Below are 20,474 nucleotides of genomic sequence, written 5' to 3' on the forward strand. Positions count from 1 at the left end.
CCTGTCTGCTACTGCTTGATATTACTATGTGTCACAGGGCTTTGGAGCGTTACAAGATAACCTGAAATGGAGGCACCAATGTGGGAGATTCTAGGGACCTGCTTCTGGGAGGAGACATTCTGTGCTCCCTTACCTACTATAGAGACAGGAGTAGCCTCTTTCTATTGTTTGTATAACCTGAACAGGTTGCATCTTTAAAACAACCAGCCTAGGACAATCTTGTTCTGTTTCCAGCTATAAGATCTCTTATAATTCTAACAGAATAGAATGGTGGACTCTATGATTCTACCATTAAAGTATTTTATTGATTTTGTAATAATTTTTATGTTAATAATAATAGTCCCCATTTCTAGAGTATTTTGGCATTTACAAAGTCCTTTCCCTATGTGATAGGGTGTTGATCTCCTGGTCTTCAGTCTCCAGAGTCTAAATATACCCAGTGTAGGCTACAGAATGGGCATATACTGCTAGTTAGACTATGTCCCCAGGCATCATAGTATAATGGAGAGATTGACCAGTTAGGTCTCAGTCTTTAACGCATGGGCAATAAGCTCAGTCTGCTATCAATCTATATGAAGGTTTGTTGAGCCTGCTTGAGGAAATGTGGTTTGGCAGGGCCCTTTCCCTTCATGATTTGAGCAGGTGCAGATATTTTCTCTTTTTTTCCTATTGGCTTACTGTATAGTGACAGAAAGCCTTTTAAGTGGCTGCTGAGCCAGGAATAAATGTGCATACAAAAGGTTTAAACAGATAAACTTTCTTTTCTCTTCTGTTTCCTCTGTCTCAGTTGTGTTCCTTTTTGCCCAATGGAAGGTGAATGACTATTGGAGATAGAATGGACCAGGTTATGCCCTTGTCAGCTTTAAAAGGTTATAAAAGCCATTAAAAGTCCCTTTAATAACCAGATCTAGTAGCAGTAGTAGTCAAGTTCAGTGAGGAATGAGCCCTGAGTAGTCACCTAATTGATCTATTTATCCTAGCAGTGAATCAAGCCAGTAGCTGAGGTACCTTGTCCTATAAGTAAGTGAATGACTCATACACTGGCAGTGTCCAGGGGGTTGCAGGTCCTGTTCACCCACAGCACAGCCATCAGGAACTGAGGAACCCCTTCTCTCTTTTAGACTTTGTGATCCTAAGAATTGGGTTTGGCTTTTGGTCTGTTTCAGCAGTCTTTTTCAGTTCTTGGTGCAGGCAATAGTGTCCCTGCACTTGGGAGCTTGGGCCATGGTGACCTTGGAGGCAGAATTTCAGATCACATATTGCTGTCCTTTCTCCCATCCCTCCACAATGGGAAGTTCTGAAAAGCCAGGATTTGAACCAGGGGGCTTTGGATTTGGAACTTGGTGGGACTAATACTATATAGGAAGCAAGTTAAACTGTGTACCTAATCCCCTTCCACTGACTGAGGGAGATGTAAGAGGGGGATTTTGCACCTATTTCTTAGGGGAGATTTTTGTTCTTGTTCTATCTTTGAAGTAAGGATTCCTCTGTAAAAGTTAATCTGACTATTAAGTGGTTAAGTGGAACTGGGATTTGGGGACCCCCTAAAATTAGGTGAACATAAATCATTGGGGCTGGAATGGAAGAGACATTAGATAGTTCCAGCTACTGGGAAACCACAGAGGAGAGATGAAACGTAAAATGTAAAATGTAAAATACCTGGCCTTCAGGCAGTAGGGGACAGGGTAGTCTCTGTTTACACTTGCTTTTCCCTTAATTGATTTATTTTTCTTACTACAGTATGAGGTCTAAGTGATTAAACTCTGACTCCAAGGTAGTTGCCAGTGAGCAGGGACAAAATGAGCTAAGCCAGAGTACCTTGAATCTGGGCCCTAAGGTGAATCTAGGGAGTAACATAGGGTACTATTCATAAACCTTTGTCATATCCCTGTTACATAAATATACTTCCAGATTAAACCACTTCTTTTATCCTTGTCATCCTACTATATGATAGTAGGAATAAAAATAAGAGAACCCCTTCTAAGTGCATTATCTCATGGCATCCTAATAGGTAAAAATGAAAGCAACCAGTGTTTGCCATTATGTTTTCAAAAGTCACAAGTAGCCACTGTTATTGAGGTCCACAAATGCCAATTCCACTTAGGCCACAGCAGGTTATTATGAGGTAATTTTATTTTTCCTTTTAGGTAAAAATAGTAATTACAAGATGATCTTAATAAAGGTAAAAATACATTATTTGGATCCCCCACTCCCTCTAAATAGGTCTACTGACAGTGCAATTTTTGATTTAGAATTTTTTAAAACTTTTTTTTAAACAAATATAACTATTTTGCTATTAGGCTATCTGTGTTCTCATCTGGCACTTAAGAATAGATCACAGGTCACCTCCCGGTTTTGCTTGGTAGTTTTGTTTTTGAGAATATCTAAGGATGATATTTAGATATTCCATCTGCCCTGTCATTAAGCAGTGCTAATGCATGGTACCCAAGTAGGAAGGTGTGTTGATACAGCTGAGATAGTCAGCTTTCCCTCTGCTCCAGGGGAGAGGATACAGTGTCGTGGGATATGCCAATAGGGAAACACATCATAGTTCAGCTATATGAGTGCTGTGGCCTCATATTTGTTGACTGTTTCTCCCTTTTTCAATTTGTGTTTTACTCTTTTACAAAAAAGAAAAAAAAACTGCTTTGGGTATCTAGAATCACCACAACTTCTGGGTCCAGGCAGCTCAGCTGGTTGGAGACATTGGCAAACCTGCTTGGACACAATTGTCACCAAGGAACAGGTACATGAGAGTTGTATCAGCTTGATGGCCAAGGCCAGGATTTGGCTGAAACCATTGCTTATGGTCACTCCCTCTGAATGCTGGTTGATGTCACAGAGGCTGTGGCTCTGGCTAGTCATCCTTGCCTTTGTTCATCATCAGATGATCTCTGTTTAAATTCTTCCCAAACTTGTCACTGAGCTGCTGTATCAAGCCAGCCAGCTCTCCCGTTGCTTGTGACTTTTCTTCAAGAAGCTCATATCGGAGGCTGGAGATGTCTTGCTTGATTTCCTTTAGTTCTCCTGCAAAGACAAAAAAATGGTTTGGATGAACATGGTCACGTAGGAAGAAGTCACACCCTTTAAAAAAATTAAATGTAGATACTTGATATGAAATATGAACACAAATACAAATTGCTTAGTAACTTCAAATTTAAATTAATTTCAAAGAATAATACATATTGCAGCAATTGTGACCATTCTTGGCCTTGATCTGGTTATGGGAGAAGTGACTAAAGGAGGGCTGTTTCATGGAGGACTCTATGATTTAGTGAAATTTCTTTTCTAGTTCAATGAACAATGGGGCCAAAGAATAATGCCAGTCACATGGTCAGACCTGGGTTTGGCCTTCCCATCCTCTTTGCTAGGTTGGAAGAGTGAAACTAAACAACAGCTCAGGGAGTTAGTTTTAGTTCTCATATTCCTAGGTTAAATTGTTGTCTAGGGAGTAAAAAAATGTGTATTACATTGAATAAAGACTATTGAGATTTAGTAAGATGATTTATCATTTTAAAATAATCAGTTTAAAGGTGAACCAAATACTTGATAATTCATCATAATTTTAACTCTAAAAAAGAAAACAATAAAACATTTACAATAGTTATACTTAACATATTTTTTTCTGTACTGTATTTTCATAATAGCTGTTTTAGACTTTTCTTTGTATCCCTTTGCAGTCCCTGCTTGTTCATTCACTTTTGAATTGTGTTTCCATTTTTCCTTTATTATTTTTGTAGTCACACTATATACTGTTCCATTTTTTTTCTTTTCTTGGCATTTTGGGGAATATTTCATCCTGACAAATGCAGAATCTTCCAATTTAGGGATCTAGTTTCTTTGTTCCAGACAGATATGCCTCTAGTGGAGAACTGGTAAGGAGGTCCCACTTAAGAATGATGACCTGACCTCCTCCAACCCCAACAAAAGGGTAGTTTATTTGTTCATTTTGAATTCCTCCTTCTTTTCTCACCAAATCTCTCAGGTGAGCAACTGAAACAGACAAACATGTTTTCTCCAGGATCGGAGTCATGAAGTAAGATTTAAAATGTTGGCCAGTAGCCACCAAGGGCATGCTCTATGACCCTTGACCAACAATCACATTTATTTCAACTTTTTATCAACACACATGGAATTATATTTTGTTTTGCTTTGCTTTGAAGGGAGCAGAAAGCTTTGTTTGCCATATAGACCAGTTAATAGAATATTAACAGAATATTAATATTGACCAGAGTTGAAAAAGCAACCTGCCCAGTAAATTTCAGTGGAAAATATTCAGATTGCTGAACATGGCCTTGCTTTGGGAAAGAAAAACAAAATTGATAGGTGAAATGGTGATTCTTCTTAGTCTTGATCTAATTATGGGAGAGTTGATTTAAGGAAAATATGTTTCTTGGAGAGTATTTCACTTCCTTTGATTCTGGCTTTAATGAATTTCTGCTTCTAGAATAATGAAGAGAAGTCCTCTGAATGGCATCCCAGTGGCTTTAGGGCAGGTGAATTTTTGTTCTCATATTCCTAGATTATATTATTATCTTGGAGTAAAAGATAGGCAGTGTGGGTCAGTGGCAAATTCTGGAGTCAGAATTTGCTATCTGTCTGACCTTGGGCAAATTTCTTGATCTCTCTGGGTCTCATTTTTTCTCTTTATTTGTAAATGAGGGGACTGAAATAGAGGACCACTAAAGTCCTTTCCAGCTTAAAATTTGGGGTACTTTTTAAATATATACTATTTTTTATTTATACTATTTATATTTATACTGTTTAATAAATACTATTTAATTGGAGCAAGATAATCTTAACATTTTAGAATAATCAGCTTAAAATTGAACAACATAGGGGGATATATTCTGTTAAAAAAATTCAGGCAGGAGCAATATAATTAAAGGGGTTGGGGTAGTAGTTGTGAGAGTTGAGTATTTGAAATGTGAGACCATAGGGAGCAGATTGAAGATGTGGACTGTTTAGAACAGGCAGACTGACTGATGAAAAGCTAGAACCTTAGTAATGAGGCATTGAAATAAATGTAGGATGGCCTCTACATTTTTGGGACATCTGACAACCCTGGGAAATCCATCAAAACATTGCTTGCCTTCATTGACTTCATCATTTTCTCTATCCACCTGGGCCTTCAGGACGTATCTTTTTATAAGACGCTTCATGATTTTCTGAAAAGTGAACATAAGAGGTAAGTTGATCCTATCTCAGGAAGCAGGTGAGCACCCTGTTATACATGCACCTGAATACTTTGTGAAACTTCCAACATCTAAAGCTTGACACCTTGGGCATGATTCTCTTCCCTAAAGGGAATGTCTGGGCCAACTTCTTTATTATGAATACCAATCCAATCCTTAGGGCATGAATAGAGAATGATTCTCTACCTTCCTGGGCTTCAGTTTCCTGGTTATCTGTAAAATGCGGGAGTTAGGATAAATGGTCTCTGAGGATCCTTCCAGTCTTAGATCTGTGACTATGGCTTATGAGAAAGGGGCAGAAAGTTAAACCAAAGAGACAGGGAGCTTTCTTAGATCTAGAGAAGGTGGACTAGTGTGGTACAACAGAAAACAAATTGAACTGTGAATGAGTAGATTTGGGTTCTCCTTCCTGAGCAAGTCAACTTCTTTTACCCAGAATTTTTTTTTAAATAAGGGGGTTGGAGTAGATAATAATAACTCATTTATATAGCAATTTACATTTTAGAAGATGCCTTCCTCAGAATACCTCTATGAAGTAAATAGTACATTATCATTATCATTCCCATTTGGCAGATGATGAAACTGAGACCAATAGAGGTTAAATGACTTATCCATGGTCAAATAACTAATAAATGTCATAGCACAGATTCAAATGCAGATCTCTTGATCCCAAATCCAGCACTCTCTCTCTCTCTCTCTTTTTTATTTTTTTTAGGCAATTGGGGTTGAGTGACTTGCCCAGGGTCACACAGCTAGTAAGTGTCAAGTGTTTGGTCTGAGGCTGGATTTGAACTCAGGTCCTCCTGACTTCAGGGCCAGTGCTCTATCCACTGTGCCACCTAGCACATTGCCTATATCAGTGGTGTCAAATCCAAATAGAAATAAATTCCTACTGATTGCATATTGACTTAGAACATCACAAATTAAGATTATCTATAAGTTTTATCTTTTTTGTTTGTTTATTTTGTTAAATATTTCCCAATTACATTGTAATCTGGTTCAGGCTTCACTTGGGTGCGTTTTAGCATATGGGCCTTGAGTTTGACATCTTTGGCCTTGATCTTTAAGAATTTTTTCTACTTCGGGGACTGAAGCAGCGCCCACAGTCTTTGTCTTAGAATAGTAGCAAGTGCAAATGGATGACATGATAGGGGAGATGGAGGTGAGGTTGGGGAGAAAGGTTGGGTAAACATGAGAGGAATTTAGTTTGGCAGAAGAATTCAAGACAATGAGAAGAAATACGTTTAATGATAGAAAATTCCTTTGAGAAAGAAACAGTCACATTGGAGCCTTTAGGATTTTAGATGCAAACATCTTATCCATAAATACCACCTACTCTGACACTGTCTGTCAGTGACCTTGGAAGAACTGGCTTTGGCCTTCCTGCCACATTTACCAGTGCAGATATTGTCCTCTCCTCCTCCATTGTTGCAAATGGACATGAATAAACTCCCAAGAAACACCAAAGACAAATTATTTCTGTGGTTTGTGCCAAATCAAGGATTTGATAAATATCCTTATTTAAGATTCAGTCTTGAGACTGAAGACAAGAAACCATTGTTTCTTATGGGGAAGAGGGGATGATTACATGTTGATGCAGTGAATTAAAGTAACTGCCTTGCCCCTTAACCATTTCTCTTTCCACTTGATCACACGTGAACACAGAGGCTGTGATCTCTAGCTGAAAGAGGAGTGGATGGACGGAGATTTTATTTTTAGGATTCTATTTTCGGCTTCATTGTGTGATCACCCTCCTCCCCTCCCCCATTCCTAGCCCTAAAGACACTTGGCTTCTGGGTGCCTCACATTTTATGTGAAGGTTTTTGGAAAGAAAAGGGAAATGAATTCCCAGGACACTGCAAGTTGGAAATTTAAACTCATCACCACCACCATTAAGTGAAATGGTTCTCTTGGTGTGCTAGAGTCTTTGACAAACATACAAAGGAGTTACTTTCAAACCACAGAAGCTGCACTTTTAAGGCACTTGACCCCAATCACCAAAATCTTGCAGATATGGGACCTAATATTTTGGGTTCTTTGATAATTCAGGAAAAATAAATGTAATTCTTCTTGACTGAAAAACCCAACGCAATTCCCCCCCCCCCAAATTTCTAGGTTTTTGCTTACAAGTCACGTGAAATTTGCTAAAATAATGGCTTTCTCAAACCAAGGTCTTAGGAATAGATCCTTCAAGATTCCTCCTACCTCTATGCTCAGGCTGTTCATTGAATCTGAAATGTCCTCTCACTTGTTGAATTCCTCAACCTTAAAAGCCCAGCTTGAATGCCTCTTCCTCCAAGGCTTCCTCGATCTTTGAGGCCCCTCAGACCTCACGATGTGTTTTGTTCTGCACCTCTAGAATGTGCTGATTTTGAAATATTGTATATATAGTTAACTCAGCTGGTGTCATGAGAGCAGAACCATGTCTTATCTAAACTCTGCACCTCCTCCAATGCCCAGCACAATGTTATGTACATAGTAGATACAGAACAAATGTTTGATGTATGGAAGTGCATTGCATTGCATTGTATTATGTTGTATTGTATTGTGCTGTGCTATGTCACGTGTGTATTGTATTTTATTGTGCCCTCCAGATTCAGCAACTCATTCTCATATCATAAAGGGGATTTTGCAGGCCTTGTGTGAATATTGCAATTCCCTTACCTTGTTGTGTTTATTAGTCCTTAGCTTTAGATTGTGAGCTCTTTGAAAGCAGCAGATGCCTTTTGCCTTTCTTTGTACCCAAAACACTTTGTGCAGTGCCTGGGACACATAAATGTTTATCAACTGACTGACTCATACTAAGTAACACCACACCTTCAATGCCCTGATCAAGGCTTGGCATATATCTTTAAATTGATAGCTCTAGAACTGAAAAGGACCTTAGGTGTCATTTAGTCCAATCTCCACTGAGAGGGGAAGTGAATTGTCTAACTTCCTCCGCGATTTTTTAAGCTGGGCTCTGCACCCTGCTTCTGTGCTGACATATCAACCTCTTTCCATTGTATCCCATTGCCATTAGACACTTACCTAGCATTATTTCAATTGAAATTAATTAGGAGTAGTAATAATAATAACAACTGATGTTCAGTTGCGTCTGACTCTTTGTGATCCTGTGGACCATACCATGCTAATATTGTCCATAAGGTTTTCTTGGCAAAGACACCGGAGTGGTTTGCCATTTCCTTCTCCAGTAGATTGCGGCAAACAGATGTAAAGTGACTTGCCCAGGGTCATACAGCTCATAAGTATTTGAAGCTGGATTTGAAATCAGATCTTTCTGACTCCAAGCTCAGCACTGTATCCACTGAGTAATGTAACTTCCAATAATAACAATAGCTAACACCTATATAGTGCCTACTATGTGCCAGGAATCATGCTAAGCACTTTTTACAAATTATCTCATGTGATCCTCACAACAACTCTCGGAGGTATGTGATATTATTTTCTCCATTTTACAGATGAGAAAATGGAGGCAAACAGAGGTGAAGTGACTTGCCCAGGGTCACAGAACTGATAAGTTTCTGAGGCAAGATTTGAACTCAAGACTTCCTGACTCCGGGTCCAGCACTATCCCCTGTGCCACTATACTACATACTATAATTCAGTGTAATACATCCCATTTGTTTTTAAGATACTCCCCAATTCATACTCATCCTTTTCTCTTCTCTGCCTGTCCTTAAGCTAAATGAGGGCTGACAGCCAGACCCCAGACTCACTAGTCTACATGAAGATTTGATCAGATTTCCTTTCCCCATGTGAGCTCCCTAGAGACAGAATCAATAGCATTTGCAAACTTTTCTAGTTGACCATCATACAACTAGACCTTCCTGGTCAAGTAGGCAAGGGGTTATGTTTAGGCTATATTAGAAAGTTAACTAGAAATGGGGTATCCCATTGATGACCTTCCTAACTCAAAGAGGATTAAGTCTGCTAAATCAATAGCAGTGGGCTGCCAGAGTATTGCTCCTCTATTTTTTTCAAAAGACAAATAGAATGTAAGTCTAGGATGTGTATGTAACCAAACTTTCATGGACAGTCTTTCCCTGTTTCTTTAGGGAAGTTAGCTGTCTGGAACAGTTTGAGCAAAAATGAATTCCAAGTTCCTATATTTCAGTTGAGTTCCATAACTTGGGATAGCAAAAAGCAAGGTGACTTTGAGGCCAAATGGGAGGTAGTATGGTGTATTGGATAGGGCACTGAACTCTGTGTCAGGAAGACTGGATTCATATCTCTCTATGCATCAGTTTCTTCATCTGTAAAATGAAATGGTCAGACTCAAATGGCTTCCAAGGTCCCTTTCTATTCTAAATCTATGGTTCTATGATTATTTTCCACAGTTTGTTAAGAAGGAAACAAAGAGTGAAGACAAATGCTAGAGATTTCCCAACTCTAAATGAAAGGAGGGAGGCACACATTCCACAAAAGAATGCATGTAGTATGAACCCCAAACTGCTGAACCACTGCGGAAATTCCTGGCAAAGAGAAGAACAAAGTGAATTTCCTGAGCTTTCCTAAGGAAAAAGATACCCCTATCTATGCAGGTGGCTTAGAAAAGATGAGGACATAGAGAGGAGAGAGAACACATACTGAATGTTGAAGATGGCCAAGGTAGTAGAATCCAGAAGTAAGCTATGTTGCCACCTGAGAAAACAGAAATTGAGGAACATTTTGGGGAGTATAAAAATATCAGATCCAAAGAGAAATCATTTTTCAAATTTGGGTTTATCAAAGTCTTAAGGAGAGAAGGAACTGATTTGTTAATTATACTAGTCACCTCCTGCTGCTTTTCCTTGGTTATAACTCCAGTTTATCCTCTATATTTCTTGAATGTGCATAATTGTTCACTTATTGTCTCCCCATTAGACTGTGTGAGGTCCTTGACAGCCACGTGTCTATTTTGCCTTCCTTAGTATATCCAGCCCTTAGTACAGTGCCTGACACATAGTAGGTGCTTACTAAAAGTTTATAGACTGACAACTCTGCAATTAAAATCTTCAAGAAGCTAAAAAGAGAAGTTCACTTTTTAAATTTCATAGATTGCTCAACAAATGTTCCTTTCAGAGGAATGTACCTCCTTTCCATGATTTATTTTGTATAATGATGATGATGATGATGATGATGGTGTGTGTGTGTGTGTGTGTGTGTGTGTGTGTGTGTGTGTGTGAAACCATGAATGAGGTATGCATTTCTGTTTGGAAGGGACTTAAGTGTGAGAATAAGAGTATGAATCATTATTTTGAGGGTGCATGATTTCATCAGTACTTTCTCCACCAAATACAGTTCACCACTTCACTATATCCCAAAAGATGGTTTCAGGAGTTGTTTTGGCCTCAAATATGCATTCCTCCCAGTGATATGACTCTCTGCCCTTCACTAGTCTGGTCATCAGCCAACAGACCCACAATTTTCTTCAGCACTGTACTTGAAGGCTAAAGCCTTTGGAGTACTTGGCAGTGCTTGAGTTCTGCTTTTGTGACTCCAGGGTCACCTCTGCACCACTATGAAAAATCAAGATGACTAGTGGAGGAGGACTATACACCCTCAGCATATTCTCTAGCCAATGGACACACTGTAAAATAATCTACAGTCATTTGTAGCTGTCAGGTTCCTGTGACCCCTGAGACCAGCATGTCTAAGAGAAAAGAGAAGGACTCAAAAGAGCTTCTTGACATAGACTTGTTACTATTAAATCCTGTTGTCTTCTCTGTTCCCAAGGCTTTGCACAGCATCACCTGGCATGCAAGGTTTCTACAGAGATGGATAGCACAAGGTAACACAAATGCAGATATATGGGGACACCATGAAGAAGCTTCACCTGGGTTTCTTTCTGTTCCTTCTCAAAGACACCTATCTATAGATACTACAACACTATAATAGGGCTAGTCTACAAACATCATCAGGGACTGCCTTATTTTTGCAGTATTTATGCAAACTTTAGGCATCCTCAGTACGGGAAAAAGTTTGTTGTTCTCAGGGTTTTTGGAGGCACCTCCTGATATCCTGCCAATGAAGATCAGTTCCCTGTCTTCCTTGTAATAACAGCAAATGTTTTTACAAGTGGTATCATCATCTCTCCAAATATCATTTCCACTTGTCCATCATCCTCTTAAAAATGACAACTCAGTATATCTATCCTATTTTCACATATAACAGAACTACAATGGAAGAAAATGTTTTGAATGCATACACTTATTTTGTAAAAAATCATTCAGAAACTGAAAACCAAGAACCAAGAGCATAAAGAAACCCTTGTCAAAAAGAAGTTTCTTTACCCCACTGCTACACCCCACTACTCACTGTTGAGAACATATTCTCTAGGGACAGGGGGCTGAACTCGGTTGCTGAGGATCAGACATAGACCCTAGCTTGAACTTGGGAGAAAAATAATAATATTTCAAATCCTCTCTTTGATATTGGTTCTGATACTTATCAGACCATAGGCAAGTCATTTCACCTCTGTCTGAGTCTTAATTTCCTCATCTATGAAATGCGGAAGATACTTGTACTATCAAATTTCAGATGGTCGTTGAAAGGAAGTGATTTTTAAACTTATGCAAATATAAGTCATCACAATTATTATTTATTCCATCTGTGTTCTGGTATAGTACAGGACCGTACTACAGACCTACATGCATAGCCAGGGAGAAATAAGTATGCCACAAAAGCTGCTTTTCACAAAGAGCACAGTAGCCATTGTCATATTGAAGAAATGAAGAGGGAAAAAATAGGCCAAAGTCCCTGGGGATTTACATGGCAAGTTTCTCTCATGCTTTCTCATATGATGCATGTCACCAGAAGTGTACCAGTTTGACATTCATACACAAGCACTGATCAATGCATTGATATCGAGTAAATACTCTCCCCTTTCTAATTCATGTCAATGGAACTCCTTCAATTCGCTTTCATTGTATGGACTCTACTGTATCCTCTACCCAACATGCCCATTGTTTTAAAAAAGCCACACACACAACACAACAAAACCTTAAGGATACAGGCTCAAAAATATCTAATGGAATTTGAAGAAGAAAGGTAATCTCAGTAATTTAATGTGCATGGATAAAGCTACATTTGCCCTACTCAGAATGATAAAGAAATTCTCAGTGCCAAGAAGGTAATAGATTGAAATTAGACACCTCCTGATGGTATTGATTGAACAAGTTTTCATTGCTCTCTACATTTGGTAGCTGCTTTGGAAGTACCCAGAGTTTATTCCTAGAGAAGTACTAGGGGGTGGAGGGCAATTGAGGAAAGAATGAGGCCCAAATGACCATAAATGATCACAGGGAAGTAAATGAGATACTTTCATAACTCCCTGCCAGGTAAGGCAGGTCTTTCACCTCTTCGTGTTGAATTCAGGAAACCTTAGAAATTTTTTCATACAGACATCATGTTTCCTCCCTTACCACCTTAGGCTTAAAAGGGCAGGGACAGAGATTTTCCTAGATAGTGTAAGTTTGAAGCAAGATTGAGAGTAGTCAGAGGAACATGAACATGACAGTATATCCTGAGAGGTGAAGTCTCATGTCATTAGCCCATTCTTCATCATCATGTCAAAGCTCACTATTTCCACTGTATAGACTGAGAAGTGGAGGGGAAGAAAGATTAAATGAAGGGCTGCAGTTCACTCGGGAAGTGCTGGAAGGAAAGTTGCTGGGCCCTTTGTCCTGCCATTTCTTCTCACCTTTGCTTTGATATGAAGCCAAATGAATTACTCTTTCTTCTTCCCTATCTCCATAATCTATCTTCAATCCTCTATAACCCTTTCCCATTCAGTGAAGTGCACCACGAGGTAAGTTTGCAGATTCAGTGATAACCCAGAGGCCTCACAAACAAATTCGAAATTGGAACAGCCAAGCTGAAGGATCCTTGCTTTCAGTAATCAAAACTGTACAATCTTTGGGAAATTTACAGGTGCATTAGCTACTCAGTAAATGCTGGCTGAGTTGAATTAAATGAAATCAGTTCACTCAGAGGGAAGGTGCTGAGAATGGTAGGACTTACAAAGGATTGGTTTTTGGGTACCAAATAGACACAAAAAAGAGTTCCATTACATGCTTCTGCTTTAAACCCAGGAAGGATTTTGACTGTAATCAATCTGGGTTTTCTTAATTCTAAGAAATATAGTTTATCTATCATTTTCTCTGAATGACATGAAAATGCAAAAAAAAATATTTGCTAACTGACTGAAGGACTTGGTTGGTAAAATACTTCAAAAATGGGTCCCACTGACAATCCTCAGAACAGGGCATAATTAGATCCCAGATTCATCAATTGTCAATATGGAATGTCTTCAGATAAGAACATAAACCTTTTCATGATGTGCTGCCTCTTAATTGTATAATTAAATACCTCTAATTGCTTATCTGGCACCTGGCATGTGGAGGTATATTCAATTAGAGCCTCGAGTTCAAGATGGAGTCTACATCTATAATTGCTCTCCTCAAGAAGATGCCAGCTGGGTCAAGCTGCTGAATGAAACCTGAAAGCTCCTCCTCACTGGGCTCAGATATACAATTGATTAGAGAAGATGAGAACAAGTGAAATCTGAGATGACAGGCAGGAACCCTTGTCACTAACATGTTCCATTTCCCATTCATCTGTTTTCTATTGACTCTAAGTAGAGATGAAATGATGAATTAGAATTCATGTCAGGGAGCAGTATGCATATTGAGAGGCAAATGTTATCTCTCAGGATTTTACTCTCTAGGCTAACATCCTCTTTTTCATTATGCCAGTAAAAGGAATATTTATCTCGATTATCAATTGGATGGCTAATGTAGACTCTTTGTCTGATGAAGTGGTTGAAGAAATTCCATATTCCATTTCCTTGTTAGAACCACACAGTATCAGAGCTAGAAGGCACCTTAGAGATCCAGTCCACTTATTCTCACTTCAGAGGCACTGTACTTCAGTAAAAGGGATGCTGGACCAGGAATCAGGAGAGACTTGGCTTTGAATATTACCTTGAGCATTTACTAGTTGTGTGACCCTAAGTAAGTCCCTTCTCTGAGCTTCAGTTTCCTTATCCATAATATGGGACTAGTAACACCAGCAGTACTTACCTTACTGGGTTACGGTGAGGATCAAATCATGTTAAATTCATTGTTAAACTTTAAAGGATCATATAAATGTGAGCTAATATTATTATATTTTACAGAAGGAGAAACTGAGGCCCAGGGAAATTACACAAATGAAAGAGAAAGCTAGTATATAAAACACAACACACCTACCCCTTGTAATCAAGAGTTCTACCTTCTTTCTTATAAAAAAAAAACAAGCAACAAAAATTCTTATGGAGACAAACAAAAAGTATAATTCACCAACTAACAAATCCCTCAACAAACCACTCATTTAGGTGCTAGGTGCATTTAGACATTGTAATAGATAATGGGAATGAAACAAAATGAAACAATCCATACTTCTCAAGAAACTTACGTTGTATTGGAAATATCTAGTAGAGGTACTAACGAGCTAACTGGCAGAATGTTGGAAGAAGTAAAAGAGAATATCCATAACTTCATAATGGTGACCTGGATAATTAAGTATTGAGTGAGTTTTAGGGAAAATTTACTTTGAGAAGTGATGTCATTTAATGCAAAAGATAATTTGGAGGTCTGAGCAATACTTTGTTTTGTGAAAGAATCCCCATAAGATTTCTCTTAGTAGCAGGCTTTAACAAATTTCTTTACCCAAATTCAGTTCCTACTCAGATTTTTAAAAGAACATAGTCTTTTGTGTAAAGAGAGGTTCCCATGTACTGTTTTCAGATGTGAATTCCATTGCAGTAAATGCTAGTTTCTTACTGTGATCTGTCCTTTGTGTCCAGGCTTTCAGCTTGACAATTTAGACCATTTCCTTTCACATCATGCTGACAAGCAATAATTCCTTTTAGAAAGATGTGACACTTTAGAGCTCTAAAGGCCACGCCTGGGGGAGATTGAACATCATGTTGAATTTTTCAGACCATCACATAAGGCCTGTCAGATATGACCCTACTGTGACCAGTGAAATTGGGCTAATGAGCTTTTCATCTTTTCTTGTGTTTTTTTTTTCCCTTTCTTTTCTTTTCTTTTCTTTCTCCTACAATCCTAGAGTCTCTAACTTCATTTAAAAACTCAGATCATGGGCCATCTCCTACAATAAGGTCTTCCTTCCCTCTCTCTCTCTCTCTGTCTGTCTCTCTCTGTCTCTGTCTCTCTCTCTGTCTCTCTCTCTGTCTCTCTGTCTCTCTCTGTCTCTGTCTCTATCTCTGTCTCTCTCTCTCTCATCTCACAGTAAAGTAAGTGCCTCGAGGACAGGAACTATTTTGGATTTTGTCTTTATATCTTCAACACCTAGCACAGTGCTTTGCACATTGTAGGTAAAATAAATGCTTGACAGATTGAACTGCATTCTAGAGTGCATTTCCTACACAGCTAGACCTGAAGCCAAGAAGAGACTTCAATAGTTCCCTGTTTGGCATGTGTGCTCATCTAGGTCAAGAACTGATGCATAGCATACCCCAAAATATCTTAATAGGAAATTCCCAGACAAGCCATGGTGACACATGCATATTGGAACACCACTTACATGTGAGAGAATGAGAGGAAGCTGATATGTGTCCATGGATATGAGAAGAGTATCAACTCTGGGCTATACATCAATTCTAAGGCACTGGCTAACACAGGCTGACATTTTGTTAATGGCATGCTGAAGGTTGTGCATAAGTCCCTTCTGCTTTAGCCAATGACAATGTCATCTGTGCTTCAATGCATATAGATATTATTAAGCGCTCACCTCATAGGTGAGTATCAAATGAAATAATGTGTCAAAAGTGCTTTGTAAGCCTTATAGTGCTATATAAAGGTTAGCTATCATCTTCATCAGCAGCAGCAGAAGCAGCAGCTATGATAAAGGCACTGGCTATGGATAAACAGTATGGATATAACTGCTTTAATGCCACTGGTATCAGGGGATAAGGTTAATTAATACTATCTAGAAAGGTCTTAGAGGACGGTGATTAGACCAGTGATGCCTTTGAATTGAATGTGTGTAATAATGAGGCACATTATTAATCAAGGTTTCCTTCATTCACTTCCCATTAGCTCTTAGAAGAGGATTGTTACCTGATATCTTGTGGGCTTACTGAATGTGTTCTTCACAGTAAGATTATCAGGATTCCCCATGTTGGTTTGGTAGCGAGATTTCTGAAATGATAAACAGATTGGGACTTGGACAGCACCCAGGTGGACCAAATTCCCTAAAAGAGCAATACATCAGGGGTATCATATCAGGATATCTGAAACCAGGTCTATATATCCTTGACAAGGAAAGAACATTGAGGCCAACGTTGGAGCTACAGGGCACTGGAATCATTCACACCACAACAGAGTCAAAATACTAATTGTTCAACTAACACAATAGCTAGGGAGAAAGTAAAATTTTGAGCAATTCTCAAAGCAAGAGAGTCTTTTAAACCAATGAAAAAAAATTAAGTCCATAGACTATGAGGCTGCATCTGTCTACTGGACATACACCATTCCGTATATTTTTGTAACTTTTGCTAGTAATCCATTTTCACATTTTGCCTGTTAGAGCAAGACTTTCATGCTAAAGACCCAATGAATTGGGTTTGTAGTTTCCAAACGAGGGTATATTTCTTTTACTCTATTCTGGGCACACACCATGACATGCCATAGATGAAAGAATCCACCCAATTCTGATTTTGCAATGGTAATTTCCAAACTATTTAGATTTTAAATACTACTATTGTTTTTTCAGTTTTGTGAAGCTTATGTAGAGGAAGATCCCAGGTAGAAACGGTTTGCAAACTTCCTGTGCATAGTAAATGCAAGGGATGAAGTTAGGTAGATGGGTTCACTTATACGTGTGACCTTCAATCCATCTGCCCTGTCTGTAGTTTGCTATGTGAAGGTCTATCTATACATGTTCCCTACATGTGTGCAATGTTCTGGTTTACATATATATATATTTCTAGGAGAGTATGCCGCTACTTAGGGGGGAAATATTTTATTACTATTTTCCTTACTATACTATTTCATTACTTGTCTTTGATTTGAATTGATTGGGTCTTCTGGTTGACTAGAAGGTAAACACTTTGTTGGTAGCTTATGAGTTATGGTTATGAATGACAATGGAGATGAGTACCTCCTGGTATTATGCTTTACAATGTTGAAAATCACTCATAAGAGGACATATATTTATTTTTGAATTGAAAGTAAAATAATTTTTTTTTTTTGCTTTGAGAATTTCATGATACCTCTCAGACAATTTGTAGCACCCTTAGACATGCCTGACCCTTTCCATATAGGGATGCACACATATGCATACTCATATATACAAACATATATGCACACACATATACATACACACATAGTGTACTCTAGCTATACTAAACATAGTAGACCACCATACCACATGGTGCCATTGGAAACCTTCCTCTGACCTCTAATATCTCCTCTACTGGCCTGTCACAATGCCTGAAATTCTTGACATTGTAGTCCTTCTCTGTGTCTCCAGAAGGTAGGGAGGAAAGCAAGTCTGAGAGGAATAGCAATATGTGGCATCTTGGGAAATCAGGGCACCAAGAGGGCTGGGGGAGTCCAAACATGAGCAAAAAGAGATGTGACAGGCTGTCAGAGATACGCTTCTGTGACTTTAAAGTTTCACCAGATCCCCAGCCTGATAGTGTAATACTGTAAACCTTTTCTCACTCTCCTCAAATATTCCTCACATTCCTACCTTTTTAACCAGAGTTGATTTGGATTAGGGACTGACACAATGCTGAGGAAAATAGGAACAGGTCCTTTTGTCTCTTACAGGCTTAAGTTCTCATTATCCATTTTCTATCATATCAATATCAAAAGCAAAAACACAAGCACAAACACACAAAAAACAATCCCCCAACCCACTAATCACCAAAATGAGGTCACCACCTACCCTCAGCTTAGAATTCAGCATGCCCATCTCAAGGTCATTTTCACAGCTTTTGGCCTTGGATTTGCAGAGTTTTATGAGGCACATTTTGATTCTCATTATGAGATAGTAAAATGATTTAGGACTTGGCACTAGGTTAAAAGGAGCAGGTAGAGTCCGACCTTCATCAAAATAAGATAACCAAAGCTTAGCTCGGGCAAACTTCCATTCTACATCTGCGTCCTCCTGTGAGAGAATTAGGGAAAAAAAGGCCCCATCATCAACAACAAATACTTAATATTTTCACTCCTACTAAATTTTGAAAGTGTTTATTGTTTGGATGGGAAAGATATTTTGTCATAGCAGAAAAACTTTTAGATCAGGAGTCAGGAGACCTGGGTTGCTTTTGCTCTGCCACTAACCAGGTATATGACCTTGGGCTTCTCCCTGGGCACCAGGTTCCTCATCTGCCAAATGAAAGATTTGGACTAAACAATCACTGAGGTCATTTCTAATTCAGACTTTTTCCTCTTTTGCATTATAATTAAATGCAATATTGGGCACCCACCAATAACTAGAAGTAGAGACATTGTCCTTAACATTTAACATTTGTCTAACATAGCTCAGATAGATAGTTACCTCATTATTTAAAAAAAAAGAATAAAAAACAACTTTCTTTTTTTTTTTTTTTTGGCTAGGCAATGGGGTTAAGTGACCTGCCCGGGGTCACACAGCTAATAAGTGTTATGTGTCTGAGGCCGGATTTGAACTCAGGTCCTCCTGAATCCAGGGCCAGTGCTCTATCCACTGCACCACCTAGCTGCCCCCAAAAATCAACTTTCAATGACAAAATCTGACCCTCTTTGCTAGACATTCTAAATCAAGGACCATATATTAGTATGGAAAGAGACTAACAGGGTCAGAGGACTTAGGTTCTATTGTTTGGGTTTTTGTTTTTCTCACTTAATAATATTTTCTTTTTTCCCCAATTACATGTAAAGATAGTTTTCAACATTCATTTTTGAATGATTTTGAGTTCCAAATTTTTCATTTCTCCTTTCCTCCCCCCCCAGCCCCAAGACAACAAGCAAGTTGATATGGGCTATACATGTACAATCATGTTAAACATATTTCCACATTAGTCATGTTGTGAAAGAGAAATCAGAACAAAAGGGAAAGAAATAAGAAAGAAAGAAACAACCTCTACCAAAAAAAGTGAAAATAGTATGTTTCAATCTGCATCCAGACTCCATAGTTCTTTGATTATGGAGAGCATTTTCCAGTATGAGTCTTTTGGAATTATCTTGGATCATTGTATTGCTGAGAAGAGCTAAGTCTATCATAGTTGATCATCATACAATGTTGCTGTTATGTGTACAATACTGTCCTGGTTCTCACTTCATTCAGCATCAGTTCATGGAAGTCTTTTCAGGTTTTTTTCCTGAAGTCTGCCTGTTCATAATTTCTTATAGCAAAATAGTGTTCGATTCCATTCATACACCATAACTTGTTCAGCCATTCCCCAATTGATGGGCATTCCCTCAATTTCCAATTCTTTGCCACCACAAAAAGAGCTGCTATAAATATTTTTGTCCATATGGGTACTTTTCCCTTTTTTAGTGATCTCTTTGGGATACAGATCTAGTAGTGGTATTGCTGGATCAAAGGGTATGTAGGCTCAGTTTTGTAGCCCTTTAGGCATAGCTTCAAATTTCTCTCCAGAATGGTTAGATCAGTTCACAACTCCACCAACAATGCAGTGGTGTTCCAATTTTCCCATATCTTCTCCAACATTTATCATTTTCCTATTTTGTCATGTTAGCCAATCTGATAGGTGTGAGGGGTTACCTCAGAATTATTTTAATTTGCATTTCTCTAGTCAATAGTGATTTAGAACATTTTTTAATATGACTATAGATGGCTTCAATTTTTTCTTCTGAAAACTGCCTGTTCATATCCTTTGACTGTTTATCAGTTAGGGAATGACTTGTATTCTTATAAATTTGATTCACTTCTCTATATATTTGAGAAATCAGGCCTTTATAAGAAACGCTGCCCATAAAAATTGTTTCCCAACTTTTCTTCTTTTCTTCTAATCTTGGTTGCATTGGTTTTGTTTTGGAAAAAAAAACTTTTTAAATTTAATGTAATCAAAATTATCCCTTTTGCATTTCATGATGTTTTCTATCTCTTGCTTGGTCATACATTTTTCCCTTCTCCATAGGTCTCATAGGTAAACTATTTATTGCTATCCTAATTTGCTTATGGTATCACCCTTTAGGTGTAAATCATGTACCCATTTCTTGGTATAGGGTATGAGATATTGGTTTCTGCCATACTACTTTCCATTTTTCCCATCAA

General features: G+C 38.4%; 1 protein-coding gene across 1 annotated transcript in view; it reads right to left on the reverse strand.

Annotated features, from left to right (window-relative positions):
- Positions 1-2,857: 2,857 nt before the first annotated feature.
- TRPC7 (transient receptor potential cation channel subfamily C member 7) overlaps positions 2,858-20,474 on the reverse strand; it is a 248,500-nt gene continuing 230,883 nt past the window's right edge. The window contains exons 9-12 of the mRNA XM_027849142.1: positions 18,138-18,359; positions 16,304-16,384; positions 5,093-5,168; positions 2,858-3,027 (exon numbers count right to left, since the gene is read on the reverse strand). Of these exons, the coding sequence (XP_027704943.1) occupies positions 2,858-3,027; positions 5,093-5,168; positions 16,304-16,384; positions 18,138-18,359 (549 nt within the window). The remainder of the gene's footprint in view (positions 3,028-5,092; positions 5,169-16,303; positions 16,385-18,137; positions 18,360-20,474) is intronic.

The sequence above is a fragment of the Vombatus ursinus genome, unplaced genomic scaffold (assembly GCF_900497805.2).
Source record: "Vombatus ursinus unplaced genomic scaffold, bare-nosed wombat genome assembly UNPS02007284.1, whole genome shotgun sequence".
NCBI classification, from domain to species: Eukaryota; Metazoa; Chordata; class Mammalia; order Diprotodontia; family Vombatidae; genus Vombatus; species Vombatus ursinus.